At 39.4% G+C, this 21,631-nt stretch overlaps 4 protein-coding genes across 6 annotated transcripts in view; all 4 read right to left on the reverse strand.

The window, feature by feature from the left end:
- Positions 1-401: 401 nt before the first annotated feature.
- On the reverse strand, positions 402-4,392 carry LOC132127432 (dehydrogenase/reductase SDR family member 13-like). Its single transcript, XM_059539295.1, has 5 exons — positions 4,153-4,392; positions 3,897-4,015; positions 3,706-3,829; positions 3,247-3,573; positions 402-1,042 (listed from the first exon to the last, which is right to left on the reverse strand). Exons 1-5 carry the CDS (start codon positions 4,373-4,375, stop codon positions 783-785), a joined length of 1,053 nt encoding a protein of 350 aa, XP_059395278.1. The 5' UTR covers positions 4,376-4,392; the 3' UTR covers positions 402-782.
- Positions 4,393-4,995: 603 nt separating this feature from the next.
- Positions 4,996-8,423, reverse strand: dhrs13a.1 (dehydrogenase/reductase (SDR family) member 13a, tandem duplicate 1). Its single transcript, XM_059539260.1, has 5 exons — positions 8,188-8,423; positions 7,859-7,977; positions 6,249-6,372; positions 5,813-6,139; positions 4,996-5,726 (listed from the first exon to the last, which is right to left on the reverse strand). Exons 1-5 carry the CDS (start codon positions 8,312-8,314, stop codon positions 5,467-5,469), a joined length of 957 nt encoding a protein of 318 aa, XP_059395243.1. The 5' UTR covers positions 8,315-8,423; the 3' UTR covers positions 4,996-5,466.
- Positions 8,424-9,095: 672 nt separating this feature from the next.
- phf12a (PHD finger protein 12a) lies at positions 9,096-18,039 on the reverse strand. Of its 2 annotated transcripts, XM_059539258.1 has the most exons (15): positions 16,799-18,039; positions 16,384-16,565; positions 14,814-14,886; positions 13,745-14,165; positions 13,537-13,657; positions 12,953-13,085; positions 12,661-12,825; positions 12,432-12,575; positions 11,785-12,346; positions 11,564-11,680; positions 10,782-10,925; positions 10,598-10,696; positions 10,443-10,525; positions 10,220-10,358; positions 9,096-10,043 (listed from the first exon to the last, which is right to left on the reverse strand). In XM_059539258.1, exons 1-15 carry the CDS (start codon positions 16,862-16,864, stop codon positions 9,688-9,690), a joined length of 2,805 nt encoding a protein of 934 aa, XP_059395241.1. In that variant the 5' UTR covers positions 16,865-18,039; the 3' UTR covers positions 9,096-9,687. The 2 variants fall into 2 exon arrangements, with proteins under 2 accessions (XP_059395241.1, XP_059395242.1); XM_059539259.1 differs by lacking the exons at positions 16,384-16,565; positions 16,799-18,039 and having other exon boundaries at positions 13,745-13,942; positions 14,010-14,165.
- A 530-nt stretch (positions 18,040-18,569) lies between these two features.
- The window catches only part of sez6a (seizure related 6 homolog a), a 34,468-nt gene continuing 31,406 nt past the window's right edge, over positions 18,570-21,631 (reverse strand). Inside the window, exons 12-17 of one of the 2 annotated variants that reach the window (XM_059539257.1) lie at positions 21,383-21,574; positions 21,026-21,220; positions 20,889-20,924; positions 20,668-20,776; positions 20,473-20,572; positions 18,570-19,037 (exon numbers count right to left, since the gene is read on the reverse strand). In XM_059539257.1, the coding sequence (XP_059395240.1) occupies positions 19,008-19,037; positions 20,473-20,572; positions 20,668-20,776; positions 20,889-20,924; positions 21,026-21,220; positions 21,383-21,574 (662 nt within the window). In that variant the 3' untranslated portion in view covers positions 18,570-19,007. Of the gene's footprint in view, positions 20,573-20,667; positions 20,777-20,888; positions 20,925-21,025; positions 21,221-21,382; positions 21,575-21,631 lie in introns of both variants that reach the window. The other variant, XM_059539256.1, reaches the window with a different exon arrangement.

Raw genomic sequence — 21,631 nt, forward strand, 5'->3', positions numbered from 1 at the left:
AAACAAACCTGCTTGAGATACGATCTACGTTCGAAAATGATATAAATAGCTTGTTTGCAGGGGCATTTTACACTTGAACTCAACTATTGTGCGATATTATGTGACGAAGTCAAGTCATAGTTTGAGTTGTTCACTCAAGAATTGAGTGCTTTTCATTTCTTGTATATGGAAGATAATTTTATATATATATTTTAGAACTCTTTCCTCGAAATTCTGCGAAAAAAGGAGCATTGCGACAAATACACTGAATTACGATACTTTTTGGTTAACGTCTCGCGATTCTGAGGAACAAAATGCAAGAAAAGGTCTCAGTTGGGAGACAAAAAAAAACTGCAGTTAATACGTAGATAGATCGTTGTTCTTTTATCATGTGGCAGAAACAAGTTTTAGCGGCAATATGTAACAAAAGGTGCATGTCGGAGTTTAATCAAGTTGGGGATTAGCCAAGCAAAAATTACTATCACTCATGTTTGTTGGAATTTTGCCTTATAGCAAATATAATTTCACTATTCATACAAGAAAGAACCAACCAGGAGAATAGTGGTTCCATTAGAAACTTTAATACAGTATAAAAAAAAATATATATATATATAAAAAAAAAAAAAACCTCAAGGGCATATAGCAGTTAAAAAAACAAAAATTAAAACGTTGTAAACCTTGTAAATAATTGTGCGTCCGTAAACATTAAAATGCCACAATCAATTTTATCCCTTCATATGTTTTGGTCTTTTTCCCCTTAAGGGATAAATAAAGTTCACAGGCAGCAAACCGTTCCTCTGGCTTTATAAAAGGCCGCTCAGTCGTTCACTGACTTCCCAAAGCTTTTTGGCCACCGCATCATCTTTGGCTTTGGCACAGACTTCCTCCACAGCGCAGCATGAGAAATAACGTCCACTCAAGTGCTCGATTCCTTCCTGAACGGCACAATGAAGAGTTGTTTGGGCTCCGGTTTTTGGGTCCAAGAATAGCAGTCTAGCCACTGGCTCGATGAAAACTTTCTGCCAGAGACTCACATGGCGGGAGAGCTCGGTCTTTACAACACCTGCAAAAGGGTGAACAAATATGTATGTGTTCAACCAGAACCCAACTGATAAAGGGATTAAACATCTTCAATAGAGAATATACAGTCGTGGCCAAAAGTTTTGAGAATTACATAAATATTGGAAATTGGAAAAGTTGCTGCTTAAGTTTTTATAATAGCAATTTGCATATACTCCAGAATGTTATGAAGAGTGATCAGATGAATTGCATATTCCTTCTTTGCCATGAAAATTAACTTAATCCCAAAAAAACCTTTCCACTGCATTTCATTGCTGTCATTAAAGGACCTGCTGAGATCATTTCATTAATCATCTTGTTAACTCAGGTGAGAATGTTGACGAGCACAAGGCTGGAGATCATTATGTCAGGCTGATTGGGTTAGAATGGCAGACTTGACATGTTAAAAAGGCGGGTGATGCTTGAAATCATTGTTCTTCCATTGTTAACCATGGTGACCTGCAAAGAAACGCGTGCAGCCATCATTGCATTGCATAAAAATGGCTTCACAGGCAAGGATATTGTGGCTACTAAGATTGCACCTAAATCAACAATTTATAGGATCATCAAGAACTTCAAGGAAAGAGGTTCAATTCTTGTAAAGAAGGCTTCAGGGCGTCCAAACAAGTCCAGCAAGCACCAGGATAGTCTCCTAAAGAGGATTCAGCTGCGGGATCGGAGTGCCACCAGTGCAGAGCTTGCTCAGGAATGGCAGCAGGCAGGTGTGAGCCCATCTGCACGCACAGTGAGGCCAAGACTTTTGGAAGATGGCCTGGTGTCAAGAAGGGCAGCAAAGAAGCCACTTCTCTCCAAAAAAAACATCAGGGACAGATTGATCTTCTGCAGAAAGTATAGTGAATGGACTGCTGAGGACTGGGGCAAAGTCATATTCTCTGATGAAGCCCCTTTCTGATTGTTTGGGGCATCTGGAAAAAGGCTTGTCCAGATGAAAGTTGAAAGAGGTGAGTGCTACCATCAGTCCTGTGTCATGCCAACAGTAAAGCATCCTGACACTATTCATGTGTGGGGTTGCTTCTCATCCAAGGGAGTGGGCTCACTCACAATTCTGCCCAAAAACACAGCCATGAATAAAGAATGGTACCAAAACAGCCTCCAACAGCAACTTCTTCCAACAACAGTTTGGTGAAGAACAATGCATTTTCCAGCACGATTATTAGAAGCGATTCACGATTACTGAAACAAAAGATCTAAAAGCAGTTTAGCAGCAAACAGGAAATGGCTCTAAGCATTCCAGATGATAGGCTAGATTAGTATCAATGATCTGGAATTCACACGCGCGCACACACAAAAACTAAGGGTCTCATTCACTCATTTTCCTCATGTCATTCTTTATCATTTTAAATAGTTTCAATCATACTGGGAATGGGATTTTGCATTTCAGTGTATCCAGTTGGTAGTAGACATACAGATTTCATGAACAAATAAGTGCATATTCACGATTAGTAAACAAGTTGTGAATGGCACTCAAGTGACACAACTGATGCTGGTAGGTCATGTGATTGTGAAAACATGGTGGATGTAGTACATCAGAATTTCACTTGTACTACCCATATTAATACTACATGTAAGAAATGTTTTCATGAAGTTTCAAACAAAATGTAGTACTAACTAGACAGTATGAGCTTTTGGATGGAGCTTCGGTTGTTGTATGGTCAAAAAGTGTGGTCATATTTACCACTTTGAGGATGAAATCCAATTAATTCAAAAGAAATGAGCATGATTGGAAACTTTTTGTGAGTGTGCAATATTTTTCCATGCAGATTCCCAATGGGTTTGTGGGTTTTTTTTTTTTTACAGACTTGCCACGTTGGCCAACTGAAAATTGCTTGGTTTGAAAGTCACTTCTGTGTGACTTTTGACAACATCCCCTTTTTTTGGATGGTTACATTTTGCCGGAAGGTCACTATCAGTCACTTCCCCTGAAGAACACTGAAAAAAAAAATGACGAGACATTGCTCGTCAAATTCTTATTTAAATGACTACAAAATAACTACCATCATTTACTCAACCTTGTGACATTCCAAACCTCTAGGACTCTTCATTTGTGGAACGCAAAAAGAGGACTTTGAGTGATGTAAAAACAAATGGAAAAAAAAAAAAAAAAAATACAGGTTTTGAATAACATAAGGGTGGGTGAATAATGACAGTTCTTCAACTTGATAAACTATTCCTTCAAGTATGATTTACCTGGATGAACACTGTAGCAGGTGACGTTTGTGCCCTTCAGTCTCTTGGCCAGTTCGTGAGTGAACAGCACATTACAGAGTTTGCTGTTGCAGTAGGCCTGGAAGAACTGCCAGCTGTATCTCCCTGACCCCAGGTCTTTGGTGGTAACAAGAGAATCGAAATCAATCTTGCCCCAGCGATAGGCCATGGAGGACAGCGTGACAACACGAGCAGCAGGACTCTCCTTCAGACGATCCAGCAGAAGACATGAGAGCAGAAAATGGCCAAGATGGTTGACACCAAACTCTATGCCAAAACCATCCTCGGTTCGACCATCTGCCACAAGACCTAAACATAAAAATCGCTTGAAAGCCATGCCATGTGTGTAACATAATACTCGGTACTCAATTAAGATAGCCAAACAATCGCTTACAGATTGCTTACAATCTGATTTGAAACAGAATTGATGGTTTGGCTTACCTGCATTATTGATGAGCAGGTCCAGTTTTGACTCCGATTTGAGGAAGTTTTCAGCAAACGCTCGTACAGATTTGAAGCTTCCAAGATCAAGCTCCATAAACCGGATATCATTGCTTCCTGTGGCCTGAACAACAAATACGGGTTCAGTAAACACTCAAAACTCTTGAATCAGTGGTCAGAATGGTACTCACCTTCTTGATGTAATTTATAGCAGACTCGGCTTTCTTCTGGTTTCTGCAGGCCAGAATGACTCTTACTCCACGACCTGCTAGGTCTAGAGCTGTGGCCTTACCGATACCAGTATTCCCGCCTGAAAGAAACATCAAGCCAAACATCTCTCTCATTACCACAGAAAACACGTGCAGGCTTTCCTCGGCGTCCCAAAGCTACCGTGAAGGATAAAAGCGCGTTTTAAGAATGATAATGATTAAAAAAAAAAACACTTGCCTGTAATAATAGCCGTTTTCCCGGTCATGTCAGCGGTTCCTTTACATTTTGACTTCTTAAACAACGTCTCCACCAAAACGACATAAAGAGCTGCGACGAGCGCACCGGCGATGACGAGGTGAATCATGTTTGTGATCCGCTGGAGGAGTCTTCGGGCGGTTTTATGTAGTGCGCCCGGGCCAGAGCCTGATAAACCGGTCCGGGTTTTTCTCCATCTCCGCATGAGTGCTCACCGAAACCAGTTTTCACGTGTTCAAGAGAACAAAAGACCGTTCAAGGCCAAAGACTGCTCATTTATCTTAATATCTTGGCATATTTTATTTACAAATGGGGTACAAAGTAGAGCTGGAAACTCTTGAAAATGGAGTAGCCTACTTTTGTTTTAACATAACGAATCAGTTAAAGGTGCTGACATATTCATAATGTGTTGATCGATCTTTGAATTATATTTTACAAAAATATGGGTCTAAATCCCTGATTTATTTATTTATTTTTAATTACCAACAAATTATTAAATAATCATCACAAGTAAACAATTTATAGAAAACAGACACAAACTGCCCAGAGTAAATAACAAGGTTGTAAATTAAACCGTTTTAATTCAATTCAAAATGATGTATCTTTTTTTCCTTACAACAACGTTTGGTACCAAATACAGCAAATGCCACAGTTTGTGTTAGAACTGACAAAATTATATCATTATACTATATTTAAAAAATGTGGTTTATTCTGGTAATGGCAAAGATAAATTTCACCAGCCATTACACAAGACTGATTCACATGATTCTTAAAAAAATCATATTAAATTTGTAGTAGTTACTGGTAAAACTGAAGGAACATGCCTTGACGTATTTGTGACACCTGCAATTCGCAGGTGATGATGCATATTGTTTTTTTATTAAACCACTTACATATTCTAACTGGGAGAGGTGACACATTCAGCACAGTAAGGCTTCGGTATCCCCAGACACACCCAGTGAGTTACGTCTTTACTTTGGCATGACAAAGAAACATGATTTATGCAGTGGAAACCTGGTCCCATAAACTTCAGGAAATGAAAACGTATAATATACACAGCGGTTTGTGTTACATTCAAAATGTGTATACAAACGCTATCTGTAAAACATAGAAGAGTTAGAAGAGTTAACAGCTCATTTTTTTGCTGTCAGAGCATGTTATGAGCTGCAAGATTTTACTGACACAGGCCATTTATAATATGCAGAAACACAGATTTGTCTAACACAGTTGCCCATAGGTGCCACTACGCAATCTGTGCAAGTGCAAATCCATACAGGTGTAATGAAACTGATGATTTCATGCTAAACCAACAAGCCTCTCGCTGACTTCCCAAAGCTTTTTGGCTACTGCATCATCTCTGGCTTTAGCAGAAACATTCTGCACCGCACAGCTAGAGAAGTAGCGTCCACTTAAGGGTTCAATACCCTCTTGAAGTGCACAGTAAAGAGACGTCTGAGCTCCAGATTCCACGTCCGAAAAGAAAAGCAGGAAAATCGGTGCCATGAACAGCCGCCACCACAAATTGCTGTGGCGACCAATGTCCGTTTTGATGGCCCCTACAAAATAATTCAGCATCGATTACTTACGACTCACAATATTTTATCAAGCACTAATTTCTAAAGAATAAAGAACACAGACTGACCTGGATGAAGACTGTAGCAGGTGACATCTGTGCCTTTGAGTTTCTTGGCCAGTTCATGCGTAAACAGGACATTGCAGAGTTTGCTATGACTGTACGTCCCTAATAAGGCCACTGCAGAATTTCCTAAACCCAAATCTTTATGAGTGTTGATGCAGTCAAAATCAATTTTTCCCCAGCAATGGGCCATTGAAGAGACTGTCACAACTCTGCTTGGGCCGCACTCTTTTAACCTTTCCAACAGCAGGATGGTTAACAGAAAATGACCGAGGTGATTGACGCCAAAGATCCTTCCAAAGCCATCCTCAGTCTTGCCATCAATTACAAGTCCTACAAAAACAGAAACATCAATACAAAGGTTTTAAGCATAAGATTTTAAATTAGTTATCTTCAAAAGTTACTAAGTGTATCATTGCAATTGCATATATTTAATATCTACCTGCATTGTTGATAAGGATGTCCAATCTGGATTCTTTCTTGAGAAAGTTTTCAGTGAAAGACCTGACAGATTTCAGACTGGCCAGATCCAAATGCATATACAACACCTCTTTGTTTCCTGATTCCTGTGTGCCAGTCACATCAGTTTATTGATTTCACATGCATACATTCACAGATTTCATGCATTCCTACATTAATTCTGCAAATTTATATAGCAGCATCACAGATTTGTGCAATAAAACAGCATGCTACTGATATGGATAAGACTGTACCATCTGCACAGTGATTGGCTGGGAGTAGTTGCACCTCATCATTGTGTCACTCACATTATGAGATCACGTGGTGATAATATCAAACCGGTTTGAAAATAGCATCTTTGATAGCTTAAGACAGGATCGGATCACATTGCTGACCATGCGCTAGTAAAATAAATAAAGTCTATTTTGATTTCATGCGGACTTTAAGTATTAAGTATCTTTGTGAAGATTAACTCACTTCATAACATCAAACAATATAGGTTTTTTTTAATAAAAAATGATTTCTTGTTAATTTAGCTTACAGCAGTTTTAAAAGGGTCATATGATGCAATTTCAAGTTTTCTTTTCTCTTTGGAGTCTCAAATCCAAAGAGATATTCTTTATAAAAGTTAAGACTTATCCACGCCCTCTTAAAATGCCAAATTAAAACATGCCCCACGTCTACGTCACTGTGTGGGAAGATTTGCATAAATGGCCAAATGTTTATGCAAAGAAAGAAGGCGTAACTTTCTCGCTGTAGCGCTGTCTATTGTTGGCTCTGCCATCATGAAGCTGTTTGAAAGTGAAACTACTTTGTTTGGCCTTCCAAAAGTGGACACAACTAGAAAACAGGACTTTGCAAGGACAGTCTGTTTTCATAGGTAAAGAATTTGCCACTGATGATTCAAACGCGAGTTTTGAGTAGTTTAGAGTAGTGCTTGTTGTATGTCGTTTCTCCAATCTCAAATGCAGACATGGTTTTATGTTTAGGTGGTGTGATATGCAACTCAGCACGTAAAAAGACAGTATAAGTCATTATAATCAGTAATTATGACCCCACTGGATAAAAAAAGCCTTGTTTGTCATGGGTTTTATTGTTTTTCAGGCATCACAGTATGGTAAGGGGCGTAACTTTTCCGTCACACGCTTGAGGTATTCGGCCAATCACAACACATTGGATAGCTGGCCAATCAGAGCACACCTTTCTTTTCAGACTGATGAGCTTTGTAAAAATAAAAAAGGCGGGGCATAAAGGAGCAACAATAATGTACAGTATGTGGAAAATAATGTTTTTTCCCTTAAACCGCATAAACACAATCGACAGGCTTTAATAAGCTGTTATGATTCAAAGAGCTAATAAAGTAACAAGGTGTTTACTGAAATCTACTAACCTTTTTTAAATTATTTTAAATATCTTTTTTTTTATAAGATAATCAACAAAGTTAAAATCTAAAACTTGTGAAAGAAAACACGACCTGAGATTTGAATGCAGCTGAGTGGTTTTGTGTAAGACGCGCCCCCTAGTGGACCTTTAACTTCTGTCTTACATGGCCATTATCTTCAACAGCAGTTATTATGCTCGCCTCGCTCTCACCCTCTGGATGTCTGTGACAGCAGCCCGAGCTCGGCTTTCGTCCCTGCAGGCTAGAATCACTCGAGCTCCCCTTTTCGCCAGATCCAGCGCGGTGGCTTTGCCGATGCCAGTGTTTGCTCCTGCAATTAAACCAGCTTAAAATGTCAGTCTTGGCTATTCAGTTCCTGATCAAAAAATGCCTGTGCAAACGATAGTGGACGAGTTGTCAATTTTGCGTTGTGTAACGAGAAGAGTAAAATCTGCAAAAGCGGTTTTAAATTGTCAATAATAATAAAATGAGGACATGCGTGACTGGTTGCAGAGAATATCAAATTAAACCGAGCACATACCAGTCACGATCACGGTCTTCCCGCGCAGCTTGGCCATACTTTTACATTTTGGCAGGTGCAACACCGTCACGCACAGCAGCAGGTAAAACCCGACGACTCCTCCGCAAATGAGCAGAACGGTAAACATTATATTCAAACGATCAGAGCAATAACTGTTATATTTGCCTATGAAAGAACTCGGTCTCCTCCAGAACGGTAACAGGAAGATGAGCCTGGAGCCAAACACGCCCTCCTGTAAAGTCTGTTCAGATTACACAACCAAAGTCCAGACACTCACAGCTATTGTACTGAACACTGAGCTGCTTTAATTCATTACACTGAATTAAAATGGCATCTAAATATTTGTTTAATCTTTGATCTAAATATTTGTTACAGTTTCTGTGGAAACGGACCTGAAATAAAAGATCCAAATACAAATTTAGGATAAAATAAATAGCAAAATGGATTCAAATCAACAAATAAAAGGCTAATGTTATAGAAACTAAAGATTTTCTACATTTATTATATTATTACTTTACAGTATAAATTGAGTCTTTAATTTATACATGAACATTTATACAGCTGCGTTTTAAAATTTAAGTTGGACCTTTTTAGGTGTCAGAGGTATCTAAATGATTGAAACCCCTTGTTTATGCCAGCCCTTCATTGTAAATGTATCCGATTCAAGCTTGTCCAATCATACACTAGATGAAAATGTTAAGTACGTTTTTTTTTTAGTACCCCTTTAAACCAACTATATTGTTTTCATCATGCAAAAGTAAGGCAGGCATTAGAATATTTGTACTGTAGATTTTTAAAAACCCCTTGATATAAAAATAATACTAATGCTAACTTTAGAAAACTACTAATCTTACAGAAGAGCAGGCTGTGAATGAATCAGTAAGCATGAAACATGAACACAAAACTACTGGATTTCTAAAACATGTTATTTAAAATCTGGTTTGTATTTACATAGTTTGACATAAGAACCTGGTGAAAACTAAATTACGGAACCACATGAAACAGACACATAAAAGGACTAAACAGCAACCAAATAATGCACAACAGAAATAATACAAACTGGAGCACTTTTGCGCACTGAATCCTGTGGATCTTTGGCTATTCACATGGATACTTACATATATGTACATGAGTCTCTTTGCACGCCAAAGAAACACCAGGTCTGACTGTGCTCCGGTGGACATACATAAATAAAAGCATCCGTTTTTATAAAGAAAATTTAAATGCGTATTTATATAAAAACTATTGTTAATGGCACAAAATAGAACATGTTTTGAATTTTTTTTTTTTTTACATGTGAAAACTGCTCATTGGTTCTGAGCGTAGAGGATGATCAAAGTTTCCCTTTAAAAAATGCAAGTTTTGCATTGAGACAAGAAAAAAATGTGCAACCTGCCAAAAAAGTCTGAAAGAAACTAGAAAAAAGTCACCTCATGCAAGTGTATAAACAATTAAATAATTAGGAAACCGTTTAAACTGTACAAGTAGATGCTTTAAGGGTTAAGTTACAAGATTGTGTTGGAGCAGAGGAGGCGTGGCCTTGCTCAGCTGCTCCCCCTGTTGCCCAGGTGTGGGAATGAGGCTGCACGTGGTGAGCTCCTCTCGAAGCGGCTTGTTGGCGAATTCAGTGATACTGAATATAAACTGCAAGCAGCCCAGTTTGACGTGGCTTCCATGATGCAGGAGTGCAGTGCCTTCCCATCCTGCACCACTGCCTCCAATCAAACTGGAGCCGCTGTTTTTACAGTTACACGGAGTGATGGAAGCATCGTGGGACAGGCAGCTCATAACTCCACCCTCTGTTGTTGAAGCCATGCCCATTGCAGACTCCTCCTGCTCCTTTTTTCTGCAGCGTCCTACAAACACACTTGAGTTAATACTGAAGCTTACTCTGCAACGTTTTCATGAAATGGAAATCACTTATCTATTTTCTAAATGCATGTTATTGACAATGCATTTTTCATTATAAAAAACATTTTTCTGCACTTAATTTTTTTTTTAATCAAATGGAACTGGAAGAGAAATAACTCACGGATGATGTTCTGCACTTTGGCTAGCAGGTTGCTGGATGGACTCTGGTTCATCTTCTCAGAGAAGTCACACGAATATAATACGTTGTCGACGGTTGTCCCGTGTTCGCTGTAGTTCAGCAGTTCATACTGCTTTGTATTCTGCAGAAGGAGAGAACAAACGTATGTACGTGTAAATGACCTCCTTTGTGCTTAAAGCATGTTAAATGTTTAAAAATCGCATACCTCATCATAAAATATACAGGCATGTTTCCCTGAAACATAGTTACAATGCCCATAGTTTGTAAGGCACACGTCCATATCAGCACCTGCAATGAGAAAACAGTTGTACTGAACACTGTAGGATCACGCATTTACTGCAGCCACAGAATGATAATCACCTGTCCCGATGTAGAGACTCCTGTAGCACATATTTACAGCCATTCCATTTTCCGAGGCCGAACACAATGAAGCTCTTGCCTGCACTTCCCTGTTTTGAGCTGAAATTAAAAACCTCAAGAATTTATTCCCTGAAGGTAACACAAATAAAAAAAAAAAAAGCATAATGAATAATAAATCTCATACCTTCACTGTGTTTCCTGCCCGTGGGTGATAAAGTTAAAGAGGAACTGCTCTCAACAGGAGAGGCTTTCGATTCAAAGAGCTGCTGAATCCTCTGCCATGCTAAAAGCTTGATAAATTTCTCATCCAATGAGCCAAGCTCAACTTCTGCAATACCAACAGGGTTTCAGAATGCGTTCAAAATGCTGCCAACTTTTGAAGTGTTTTGTTTAATATAGCTCAAGTAATAATAATAATGATCCTAATAAAATAATTATTTTATTATCAAATTGATATATGTGACCCTGGACCACAAAACCAGTAATGAGTGTCAAATTTGAAAAAAAAATTAGATTTATCTATTATCTATTTATCTTATCAGAAAAAAAAATTTGATTATTTCTGACCCATACAATGTTTTTTTGGCTATTGCTAAAAATATATCCAAGCGACTTAAGACTGGTTTTGTGCTCCAGGGTCACATATAACAATTTTCCCCTAATTGTGCAGGCTTATAAACATGCAGATGTATTCTATATTCTAATTCAACTATGTAAAGTTGCTGAGTATGTATGAAATTCTATGAAAATAGCAGTCCGATTTATGGCAGCTTTATGTACAGATATCAACTGTAATTATGACTGGTATATTTACTAGTTAATTTCACTGACTTAACTGTAGGGAGCGCCAAAGTCACAAAAATACACAAAACTACATAAATGTTAGAACTAGGAGGGAGTTAACCTAACTTGAAAAGCAAAACAGAAATATTACAAGATTCCTCTCTGAAACACACAAAAACCCACCTCCGCTGTCCTGCATGATATCTTTTATTCGTCCGGACAGCTCCAGCATGTTAGGTTCTGTGCGAGAGAAGACGTCACCACTGCCTGATGTCACAGCATCCAAAACAGCATTCCCATCTGATAAGAGTAATCAGCCAATCAATATTTTTAAAGCATCGCTATGTAATACTCAAATTAGAAAAGTAAGCATTTACCACTGGAAGGGGATGTAGATTTCTGACCTTTTGACCCGGTGTCTGAGATGCTTTTCTGTGATTTAACAGCATGCGCTCCTGAACATAAAGTAAAGCCTGAGAGTTTTGCTGCTACTGTGTCTGAAGCTGATGTAGTTTTCTCATGCTCACATGATGGAGCGCTGGGTTCAGATTTGACACACACAGGAGGAGAGTCCTCAGTTCTACTACAGGACTTTAAGCTGGCTCTCTCAGTCTTGATCTCTGTTTCAGTGTTGGCATGTTTGGGTGGAGAGGGCGTGTGTAAACGGGACATTTCATGGTCAGTGGTGTTTTCTTGGGTTCTATCAGGACCATGCATTCCATTGGACCGAACCAATCGGTCTACAGGGCAATTTGTGGTCTTACAGTTCTGACACAGTCCATTAGTACATGAGCTACAGGAAACTTTCGGAGCAGTGTTCTGGCTGCCCGTTGATACGGCACTCTGGCAAGAGTCTCTGGGTTTCAGATCTGTCTTTTCTGTGTGCTCTGAATCCCAAGGAGATGTTTGTCTGTTTCGTAAATGCCTCAAAATGCTGCACTGCAGCGAGATGACGTCTTTGAGCCACTACACCATAGCATAATAAAAACACTGGTTCAGAAACAATACTGAATTCAAAAGCAGAAGCAAACCGCAGGCTGATTATACACACCTGACACTGTTCGTCTTCACTGGCTAAGTGCTGTGGGGCAAACGATTCTGGAAGGCCAGTGCAGATCAGTTCCCCTTCACGGATTCCTGCCGTGGCCATCAGAGTAGGCGGGTTCTGATACTGTGACTTAATGGCATCTGGAACCTGCGATTAACCAAGCAATATTTCAACATCATCTCAAGTGTCCATCACTAGTGTCAAACAGTACGTTTAAAAGAGGACAGATTACCTTCAGAGTCTTTCTGCTGTTGGCATGAGAAGTTTGCTGTGTAGGGGGGTGCTGCCGATGTATCCGCTGCAGGAAGTCAAGTTTGACGGCATGCTGGGATATGCGGTCCTGAAACTGGTCAAATAACTGGCAACGGTTGCTGAAGGTCAAGCTCCTCTGGTTCAGCTGTGAGGAAATGAAGAAAATTCATGAGTAGCATGTTTGTAGTGGTCTTTTCCAATTTATCATATGAAAATGTCACAATTTAAAAGATACTCAAGTCTTGGTTTCTGTTTTACACAAGCTTCCTTACTACCAGGTTCTGGATGTGGTTGGGACACATCCACCTGCCTGTAGGGAAGGCAGTGAGAGGCGGGTCCAAACAGTCCATATGAAACAAAAGAGGGCAATAATCGCACTGGATCAGTGGAGCCAATCGACAGCTCCTGAGAGAAAAAAAGACAACTATTAATGTATAATATCCTAAAAAGGGATCCTTTTTGAAAAATAAATAAATAAATAACATGTATATATTTACTAGGGGTGCTCCGATCACGATCGGCCGATCGTTAATGCGCATCTCATCAGTAAAGCCAGTTCGCTAATCAGCGGTAATTTCCCTCAGGTTCGTGGTTTCACATTTGTTGTTTTTTGAGCAGTTGTTACTACACAGAGCCGTTGTTAAATGAGAAGATGCGCAAATAAACGCTGAAAATGAACGTGGATTTGCGCATCTTCTCAGTTAACAACGGCTCTGTGTAGTAACAGCTGCTCTATGTGAAATCACGCACCTGATGGAATTTACTGCTGATTAGAGAACCGGCTTTACTGACGAGATGCGCATAACGATTGGCCGATCGTGATCCAAGCACCCCTAATATTTACAAAAGCTTGTACCTGCTGCATGTGTAGCACACCTTCACTGGCAGTGGAACCAGTCCAAAATGGTCCAGTTCATGTTGTGGACGTTTAATGTTCTTGGCTGATAACTCGTCTTTTCGTCTCCTTTTGCTGGTGCCTGAGGCGAGAAAACAGATGCACTGAATCTTAGAATAACATACAGTCTGTTCACACTATTTTAAAGTGAGATCAGAATGTACTGTGCCTGGAAGTGCGGTCGTGCAAGTGAGGTCATTTGGAAGCTGGAACTGCGTAGGGTTCATTTGCATGGCAGCGGCGATTAGGAGGTGAAATGGTCTTTTGAGGGTGGTTGTGATGTTTAAGAGTTCAGGCTCAGAACCCTGGGCCTCGTCCTCCACATCCAGGAGGTATTCCTCCATGTCGTTCTGCTCAGACGGTGTGTCTGTGGAAGAAGTGTTGGAGTTGGGCGTTGCGGGTCGGCTGCTGGGTCGTCTCTCCAAAAGTCGTACCTGAGCAACAGCGGCCCGAAGCCCTGTGCCGCACGACCCCACGGAAGGATCCAGACGTAATGTCCCACATTCCTGCTCAGGAGACGGAGAAGGCATCTGCTTCCCCAGCTGCAGCTCCAACAGACCGTTAATTTGCTCCTTCTTCTTCTCCCTTTTCTGTTAAGAGCCAAAATACAAATAACATGATTTTGAACATTTTTAAACTTAAGGCCCGTTTCTTTCTTTTCTTTTTGTTGTTTTAAAGGACCCACTGGCATAATCTATAAAAATTTTGTAGAATTAAAGTATAAAGAATTTTCAAACACAGTAAATATATAATAATCAGTCATGTGATCAGCTAAGAAAAAAAAGGAAAACTTTCATTCAGTATGACTATACAATAACAACTTAAGAACATAACATCAATTACACAATAACAATAATTTTAAATATATTAAGTTATAAAAATTACATATTACTATTACTCTAATAACGTTAATGTAAAATAAATGACTTCAAATGTTACACCATTTTACATTTATGCATTTAGCAGACGCTTTTATCCAAAGCAACTTATTTTTTTATCAGTATGTGCGTTCCCTGGGAATTTAACCCACGATCTTTTACGCTGCTAACGCATTGCTCTACCACTGAGCCACAGGAACATCATCTGAAAAATTTGATCTGAAAACTGCAGGGAGATTTTAAGGCTTCTTTGTTGTATAAACTATTCTCATTTAAAATTTGGGAAGATTACAAAATTAGGGGCAAGTTTAAAACTTCGCATAACATGAGTGGTTGTTTCATAACAGACAGAACACCAACCTTCTTGCGAACAGTGCAGCGATGGCACATCCAGTCTCCAGGGGGCAGCATTTCTCTGCACAATGGCGGGTTACTGAGGAAATGTAAACAAAGTCAGAGGTAATACTACAGGCTTCATTTAGCACAGAGAAAACATACACTGTTATAGTATGCACAGCCATTCAACACAACAATGAATGATAATGGGACAGCAGACCAGCTTTATAATTTAGCCTACTTTGAATGTAAAATTTAAAAAAAGCAAAAAAACAACAAATAATATGAGACTATAATTTTGGCTGTTTCTAAATCTATGCCCACATTAAACATCTATGCAAGAGATGATTTAAAAGAGGCAACTTTGACTAAACTATCTATACCCAGCCGGTATTGAGAGGGAAAAATCAAAACCGTTCTCTGTAAGAAAGGAGTCTCTCTTTTCTAATGCATTGCACATGTGCAAACAGATCTACGTTCAAACTACTGATGGTAGAACCTGTAATGAAGTTTAAAAGCACCAGGCCTTCAGATTCTACATTACTTCAACAACTGGGGAAAAACATAGCAAATAAAAACCTGTTCTAACTTTCCTATCTATAACTTCCCACAGTTCTTTCAAATACCTGACTCAGACCTGTTAAGAGATGTTCCTAATGTAGTTTCTATCTGAAGCACATCTGATCAATCCCAGAAACTCTGGAATTTAGTACTACACAAATAAAGGCCAGTGTGGCAGATTTCCAGTGGCCCATGGCCCACTCAGCACCAGCTGCATGTGTTTCTCCTCAAACACACATGGAATCATTTCACCTCCCAAACAGACAGAATAAACAATGAGAAAATACGGAGGGGAAATCGAGATTCAAACATCCTCCACTGCAGCTGACTGTCTACTACGGCATGAAGTGAGATTAGTCACAATAAAACAGAAAGAGAGACATATCTTTTCTTTCAAACTGTGACGTACATCCGAGTGTAACAGACTACCAAATAAGAAAAAAAAGCTGCACAGCAGGGACTTGGTTCTGTGCATCAGTTGTTGACTAGATTTTGAGATGTGGACGGTGCGCTCAAAAATGGAGGCAGATGAGCGTTAAAGCTTGCAGGGTCGAAGTTTAGCCGGAAGCCCTGCATATGTCATCAAAAAGAAGTCTGTCTTTTAACAATTAAAAAATTTAAACCTGCACGGATTAATTATTTACAATAAAATCTATAACATGCATTTCTAAAACAGATACAGCACATTTTTATTTCATGCTGACGTTAATAAACGAAGCCGCTCAAAAATGTGCAAACATCTAACAAAGTGAAAATCCATCTCATAATCTTAATCTTTTCATAATGGAGACATGGGCGTGGCGTTCAGATGTCCATAGTTAATGATTATTCATCAGCTCCCTGCTACAGCTTTTCCCTGCTCATGCAAAAAACATCAGCAAATAAACTCTAACACCCATGATGTTCCATCTGGAGATGCAAGAAGAAACCTCAGCCAAATCCGATGGACATATAGTTGTAATGTATGTGCCCTAACTAAACAAGCATCACAATCCTGGGCCCAATGTTGTCCCAGCTCCAGCATCACACACACCAGCACTGTAGATGGAAGGCAGCGGGGCAGTGATCACAACACAGCAGGTCCCCTCCTTCCCGGCAGCTGTCGCAGGTATCGTGATTGGTGGCCCTGCCGGCTCTCCTGGTGCTCCTGTCCGGTTTCTTGGTCCGCTTCTCTCCATCCTCAGATTTGGGTGGCGCCAGCAGAGTCTGGATTTGCTGCAAGAGACAGTTTCAGAAAACTCATTAGTGAAACATCTGCCCGCTGTTTTCATCACATCAGCCACTCGAGCCATTGTTGGGCCGTGACCGTGAACGCGCGCGCGCCCGTGTGAAGGGAGCCTATGGAATGGATGACATTAGCGAGCAAGAGCGGGTTAGCGGCGGCACTGACAGTGTTAACCGGACACTGAAGAGAGGAATAAACGAGTGCACAAGCGTGTTTGTCTTACCTCCATCAGCCCGCCGGAGGTATCCAGATCGTACACGATCGTCGGGGTCTCCATTTTTCCCCACATCAACACCAGCCCCAACTGGTACTGTCTCCCTCAGCCGCTACGTTACACCACGACTCCTGTCAGATGAAGAGCGTCTGACCTCCAAACAGCCGTGGGATTCCCGCCCGTGTCTGTTGTAGCTCCGCGCGGGCTCTCCGTTAATCGAGCAGGCGCGCGGAGGCCTCTATCCGTGGTGCTGTGCGAGACTCCGGCCCGGCAAGAGAAAGAATAATAAAGACACAGAAATTATCATTAAGTCCATGTTGGAAAGACGTCAAACATCAAGCCCCCCCGAAGAAAAAATCCTCCGAGGAACTGGCAGCGTCGAAAACCAGACGATTTTCTCCCGGTGAAACAACGACTTAACGGAGGAGCGTTTCTGTTGTGATGAAGGAACGCTCGCGCGAACTGACGCACAAACCCGTATGCGCATGCGTCACCCCTTCAGTAGCGCTGGGAATCCAATTCATTTAGAGAATCGGTTCGCTTTAGTGAACAGGTTCAGTAGAGTCAATTTACTGATTTTCCATGGAGGAGGGTTATGTAATAAAGAATTAACATTTATGCATCTATATATTAATAGATTTTTAAATAACTATATATATTATAAATATTTAAATACTGTTCTGAATGACTTTGCATTGTTTATGGTTTTTACAAACCTTAAAATTCTACAACCAAAGTTTATTTTTATTATTTTTAAGGGATAGTTTACCCAAAATAATTACTCACCTTCCAAACACCCGTTGACAGTGTTGACAGCCTCAGTCACCATCCGCTTCCATGTATTTTCTATACAATAAAAGTGAAGGGTGACTCAAGGTGACAATCGGTCATACCAGAGGGGGGAAAGAGGAAATTCATTCATTTGTAATTAAAGAAAATAAATTCATGAGGGTGAGTAAATGATGACAGATGTTTAAGTTTTGGGTAAAGTATCCATTGTTTACTGTCGAGTGGTTTACAAACGATTTGTGAATCGGTTCGAATGAATCTTTATAAGGAGCCGGCTCAGAACAACGATTCGTTCGCGGTCGGGCATCACTTACCCGTAAACAGTGGAGCCATCTTGCTCTTTTCCTGTTTCTTAATAAAAGCTCTCTGTCATTGTAGTCATTGTGGGAAACGTCAGTATATCCTTTTTGTGGGTGTGAGGAACTTGTAAAATACATCAACCGGCGAAGGTTAGAAAGCGGATGCCATTATCCGGTTTGTTTACGTGTTCGAGCCTCTTTGTATTGTGAGGGAAATTTCTGGCCTCTGATTGGTCCGTTCTGTCGCCGGCGTGACATGAATCAGTGTGTGAAACGGAAGAAATGAAACAATTTATTTTTGGTGGTTTTGGAATGGACTACTTTTAAGATCTCCAATGAGCACTGGAACAAAAAATGGCGGTGAACAATTGTTAATTAATTTATTATGTATATAATATGTAAGCTATCATAGTCTATATGTATAATCTAATTAATTTTCTCATTTACATTTATAAAAATTCAACATTCAGAATAAATTAGCATTCATAGATATTCAATATTTAGAATAATTGATAATAGAATGAATTCTACTGAAAAATTGCATTTTATTCTAATAAAATCAGAATAAAAATATATAAGCAGTAGAATGATAAGAAATATAAAGCAGTGATATTTTTCAATAAATAGCTGGAATCTTGTTTAACTTTGATAGCTGCAGACTATATTGCATAATAAATACATAACACAAAATGAAGTTTTAGACCATTTATTTACAGTGTTCTGCAAATAAGCCCCCATGCAGCGACAGTTTTACATAGAGAAATGGCTTTATCACCATCATGAGCTCAACTGAACTCAAGATTCTCAGCCATGCTCAAAACTCTCATAAGGTTTTGCTGCATGTGGGTGAAAACAACTTCCACCTCTGTGGTTCCCCAATGTGAAACAAATAATCCAGTGGATTCTGATATACCTAGTCCAGACTCCAGCCTCAAAGTGTGAGCCTTGTGGAGTTTCACCAGACCAAAAAAAAAAAAAAGTACAACACAAATCGCAGGCTCTGATGTGCTACAGAAATAACACCCTATTGTCCACCATCATTAATATGCTGGCAGAGGTCTTGGAGAAAAATACATTTACAGGAGCCCAACAGAAAAAAGGAGAGGTGCCAAAAGAAAGACAGGTGAATTTTACATACACACCTTGTATTGCCTTGCATCCTGAAAAGATAAACAAATCAGATTTCAGTACAGTACATTAGTTCCGCTTAGTTGTAATGTTCAAAGTCTTCATTCAGAGCCCACTTCAATACAGCTGGTGATCCAAGTTGTAATTGAAACAAAAAACATTTAATGGAAAAAATACACAGCTTTGGAAGTGACATATTTATTTACTAATGTTTTTATTAGATAAAAAAATGCAGTAAAATAAAATGTAATTTTAAAATGTAATTTATTTCTGTGAGGCAAAGCTGAAATTTCAGAAGCCATTATTTCAGTCTTGTCTTCAGTGTCACATGTTCCTTCAGAAGTCATTCAAGTATGCAGTAATATGATTCGGCACTCTGTAATTTCTTCTTATTTTTTATCAGTGTTGTGCTGATTAATATTTTTGTGAAAACCATTATGCATTTTTGTAATAATGTAAATGTCTTTTCTCTTACTTTTGATCTATTGAATGCATCCTTGCCGAATAGAAGCATCATGTTCTTTCATATAAAAAATAAATCTGAATTTATATATAAGTTTATGGAAGTATAATGTGCAAGCTAATTCAAGAGATTCATTATTATTTATTGTTATTTGAATCAAACTTATGAAGACATGAAACACAAAAATAATGAACATGTGAACATAAATGACTTGAAACAAAACATGAATCCCGTGAGATTCATATGAAGGTAATATAATGTAAATAAACAATAATAATTGTATAATCATTCAAGTGGAATTTGTTATTCACATTCAACAGATATTTCACATTTTTCACATTTGATAGATATCAGCGAAATTATTTTTTGGTTAGTATTTGGTACTCCAGTATTAGTAAGAACATCCGATATGAGAACATGAAGAGGGTAAATTGAGACACACACACACACACACACACGCGCACACACACACACACACACACACACACACACACGCACCATCTGCTGAGTTCTAGATATCAATGACCCACAGCCTCGAGCCTAAATGGGTTTTTACATCTAGAATGAATGTTTTCATGAGGGACCCAGAGTCTTCCCTTTTCCACTGCAACCTGACATATTTTATTCTAACCATTTGTATGTTATGAATAAACAACAACAAAAAACCAAAATACATTTCTTAAGATAAATTTCTTAAATCTTAAGATTTTATGTAACATTGCACTAAATTATGAAGATATAATATTATATATCTTGTCCTTAATTCTTTAGTAGCATCATTACATGGTACTGATACGGCTACATTACAGTATAAATAGTCTTTAAAATAAAAGCATATTTCTCTTTTTGCTGTTTAGCCTTTTAACTTTGTTTATTCACACTATATGTTCTGCAGACCTAGTCAGTGTCACAAATGACAGGTGGAATGACAGAATGGCAGGTCAGGACAGGACGATGGTGTTGTGAGAACCCACGTCTCTGAGGTTTATGGCATCCATACTTACTCCCGTCTCATACACAGGGTTGTCAAATGCAGATTCTTCTGTCATATTGTCATATGGTGGAGATGATGGCCCAGGAAGCTGAAAAGTTTTGCTTTGAGCTCTGTGGAAACCCCCCCCCCCCAAAAACAACCTTATTAGTGAAGAACAAACTCCAAAAGAAAAAGCAGTGTCCTTTTCCCAGCCCTTGAAACTTACACTGAGATGCAGAGGAAAACGACCAGGAGAAGCATCAGCACTGCCGCTACAGGAATCAGAACGGCGATGTCGATGTTGACGCCCTCCACGTCAAACTCTGAACCAGCAGCTGTTATTTGGACATTTTATGGAACATTTAAAATAATATATTACGATGACGAATTAGGATGATTTAATCTTTTGTGATTACAACATATTAATAATACTGAAAATAGTGTCACCGTTCAATCTGTGTTCCTCACTATTTCTTGAGGAGGCTGAAAAACACCAATAACATCTTCTGTAAGACATCTGAATCATTAAACAGTGCCTTGAAATGCATAAAGATGTATACCACCTGAAAGAAAGGAGTTCGTACCTCTGCACATAGGGGGCGCTCCGCTCCATTGAGACGGATGTCCAGGGAGGCAGTGGATAGTGGGTTCACCCTGAAGCGCATAACCTGTACGGCAGGTGAAGCTCAGAGTCTCTCCGGCCTGGAAAAATGCTTTCTCTGAACTTTGGATGGCCGTGGATGGAGCGCCAGGGTTACTGCAAGGTTCATATCTTTCAGCTACAGAAAAAAACAGAGATTTCAGTCTGCTGTAATGCACTGTATGTGCCGGGATTCAGTAATTCTGAAGTCCACTAGATGGCAGTAGAGTATCAGGTTTAGGGTTGCATTTCTTGTAATGCTGAGAAATAAATGCAACAGCACAGATGTTTTACCACTTACGGACACATTTGGGCAGTCTTTCACTCCACTTTGGGTCTGCAGTATCTCTGTTGTAGCAAATGAGCACTCCTGGGCCAGAAAGTGAGTATCCTTTGTTGCAAATGTACTCCACGGATGATCCCACAGCGAAACGAGAGCCGGTCACCAGTCTCCGGCTGTTGTCCACTAGCCCCGGCTCATTACATGACATAACTAAGCAAATATCAGAAATAAAAACACATGATAACAACAATAAAAACAATACAGAAT

This window comes from Carassius carassius, chromosome 45, assembly GCF_963082965.1.
Source record: "Carassius carassius chromosome 45, fCarCar2.1, whole genome shotgun sequence".
Lineage (NCBI taxonomy): Eukaryota > Metazoa > Chordata > Actinopteri > Cypriniformes > Cyprinidae > Carassius > Carassius carassius.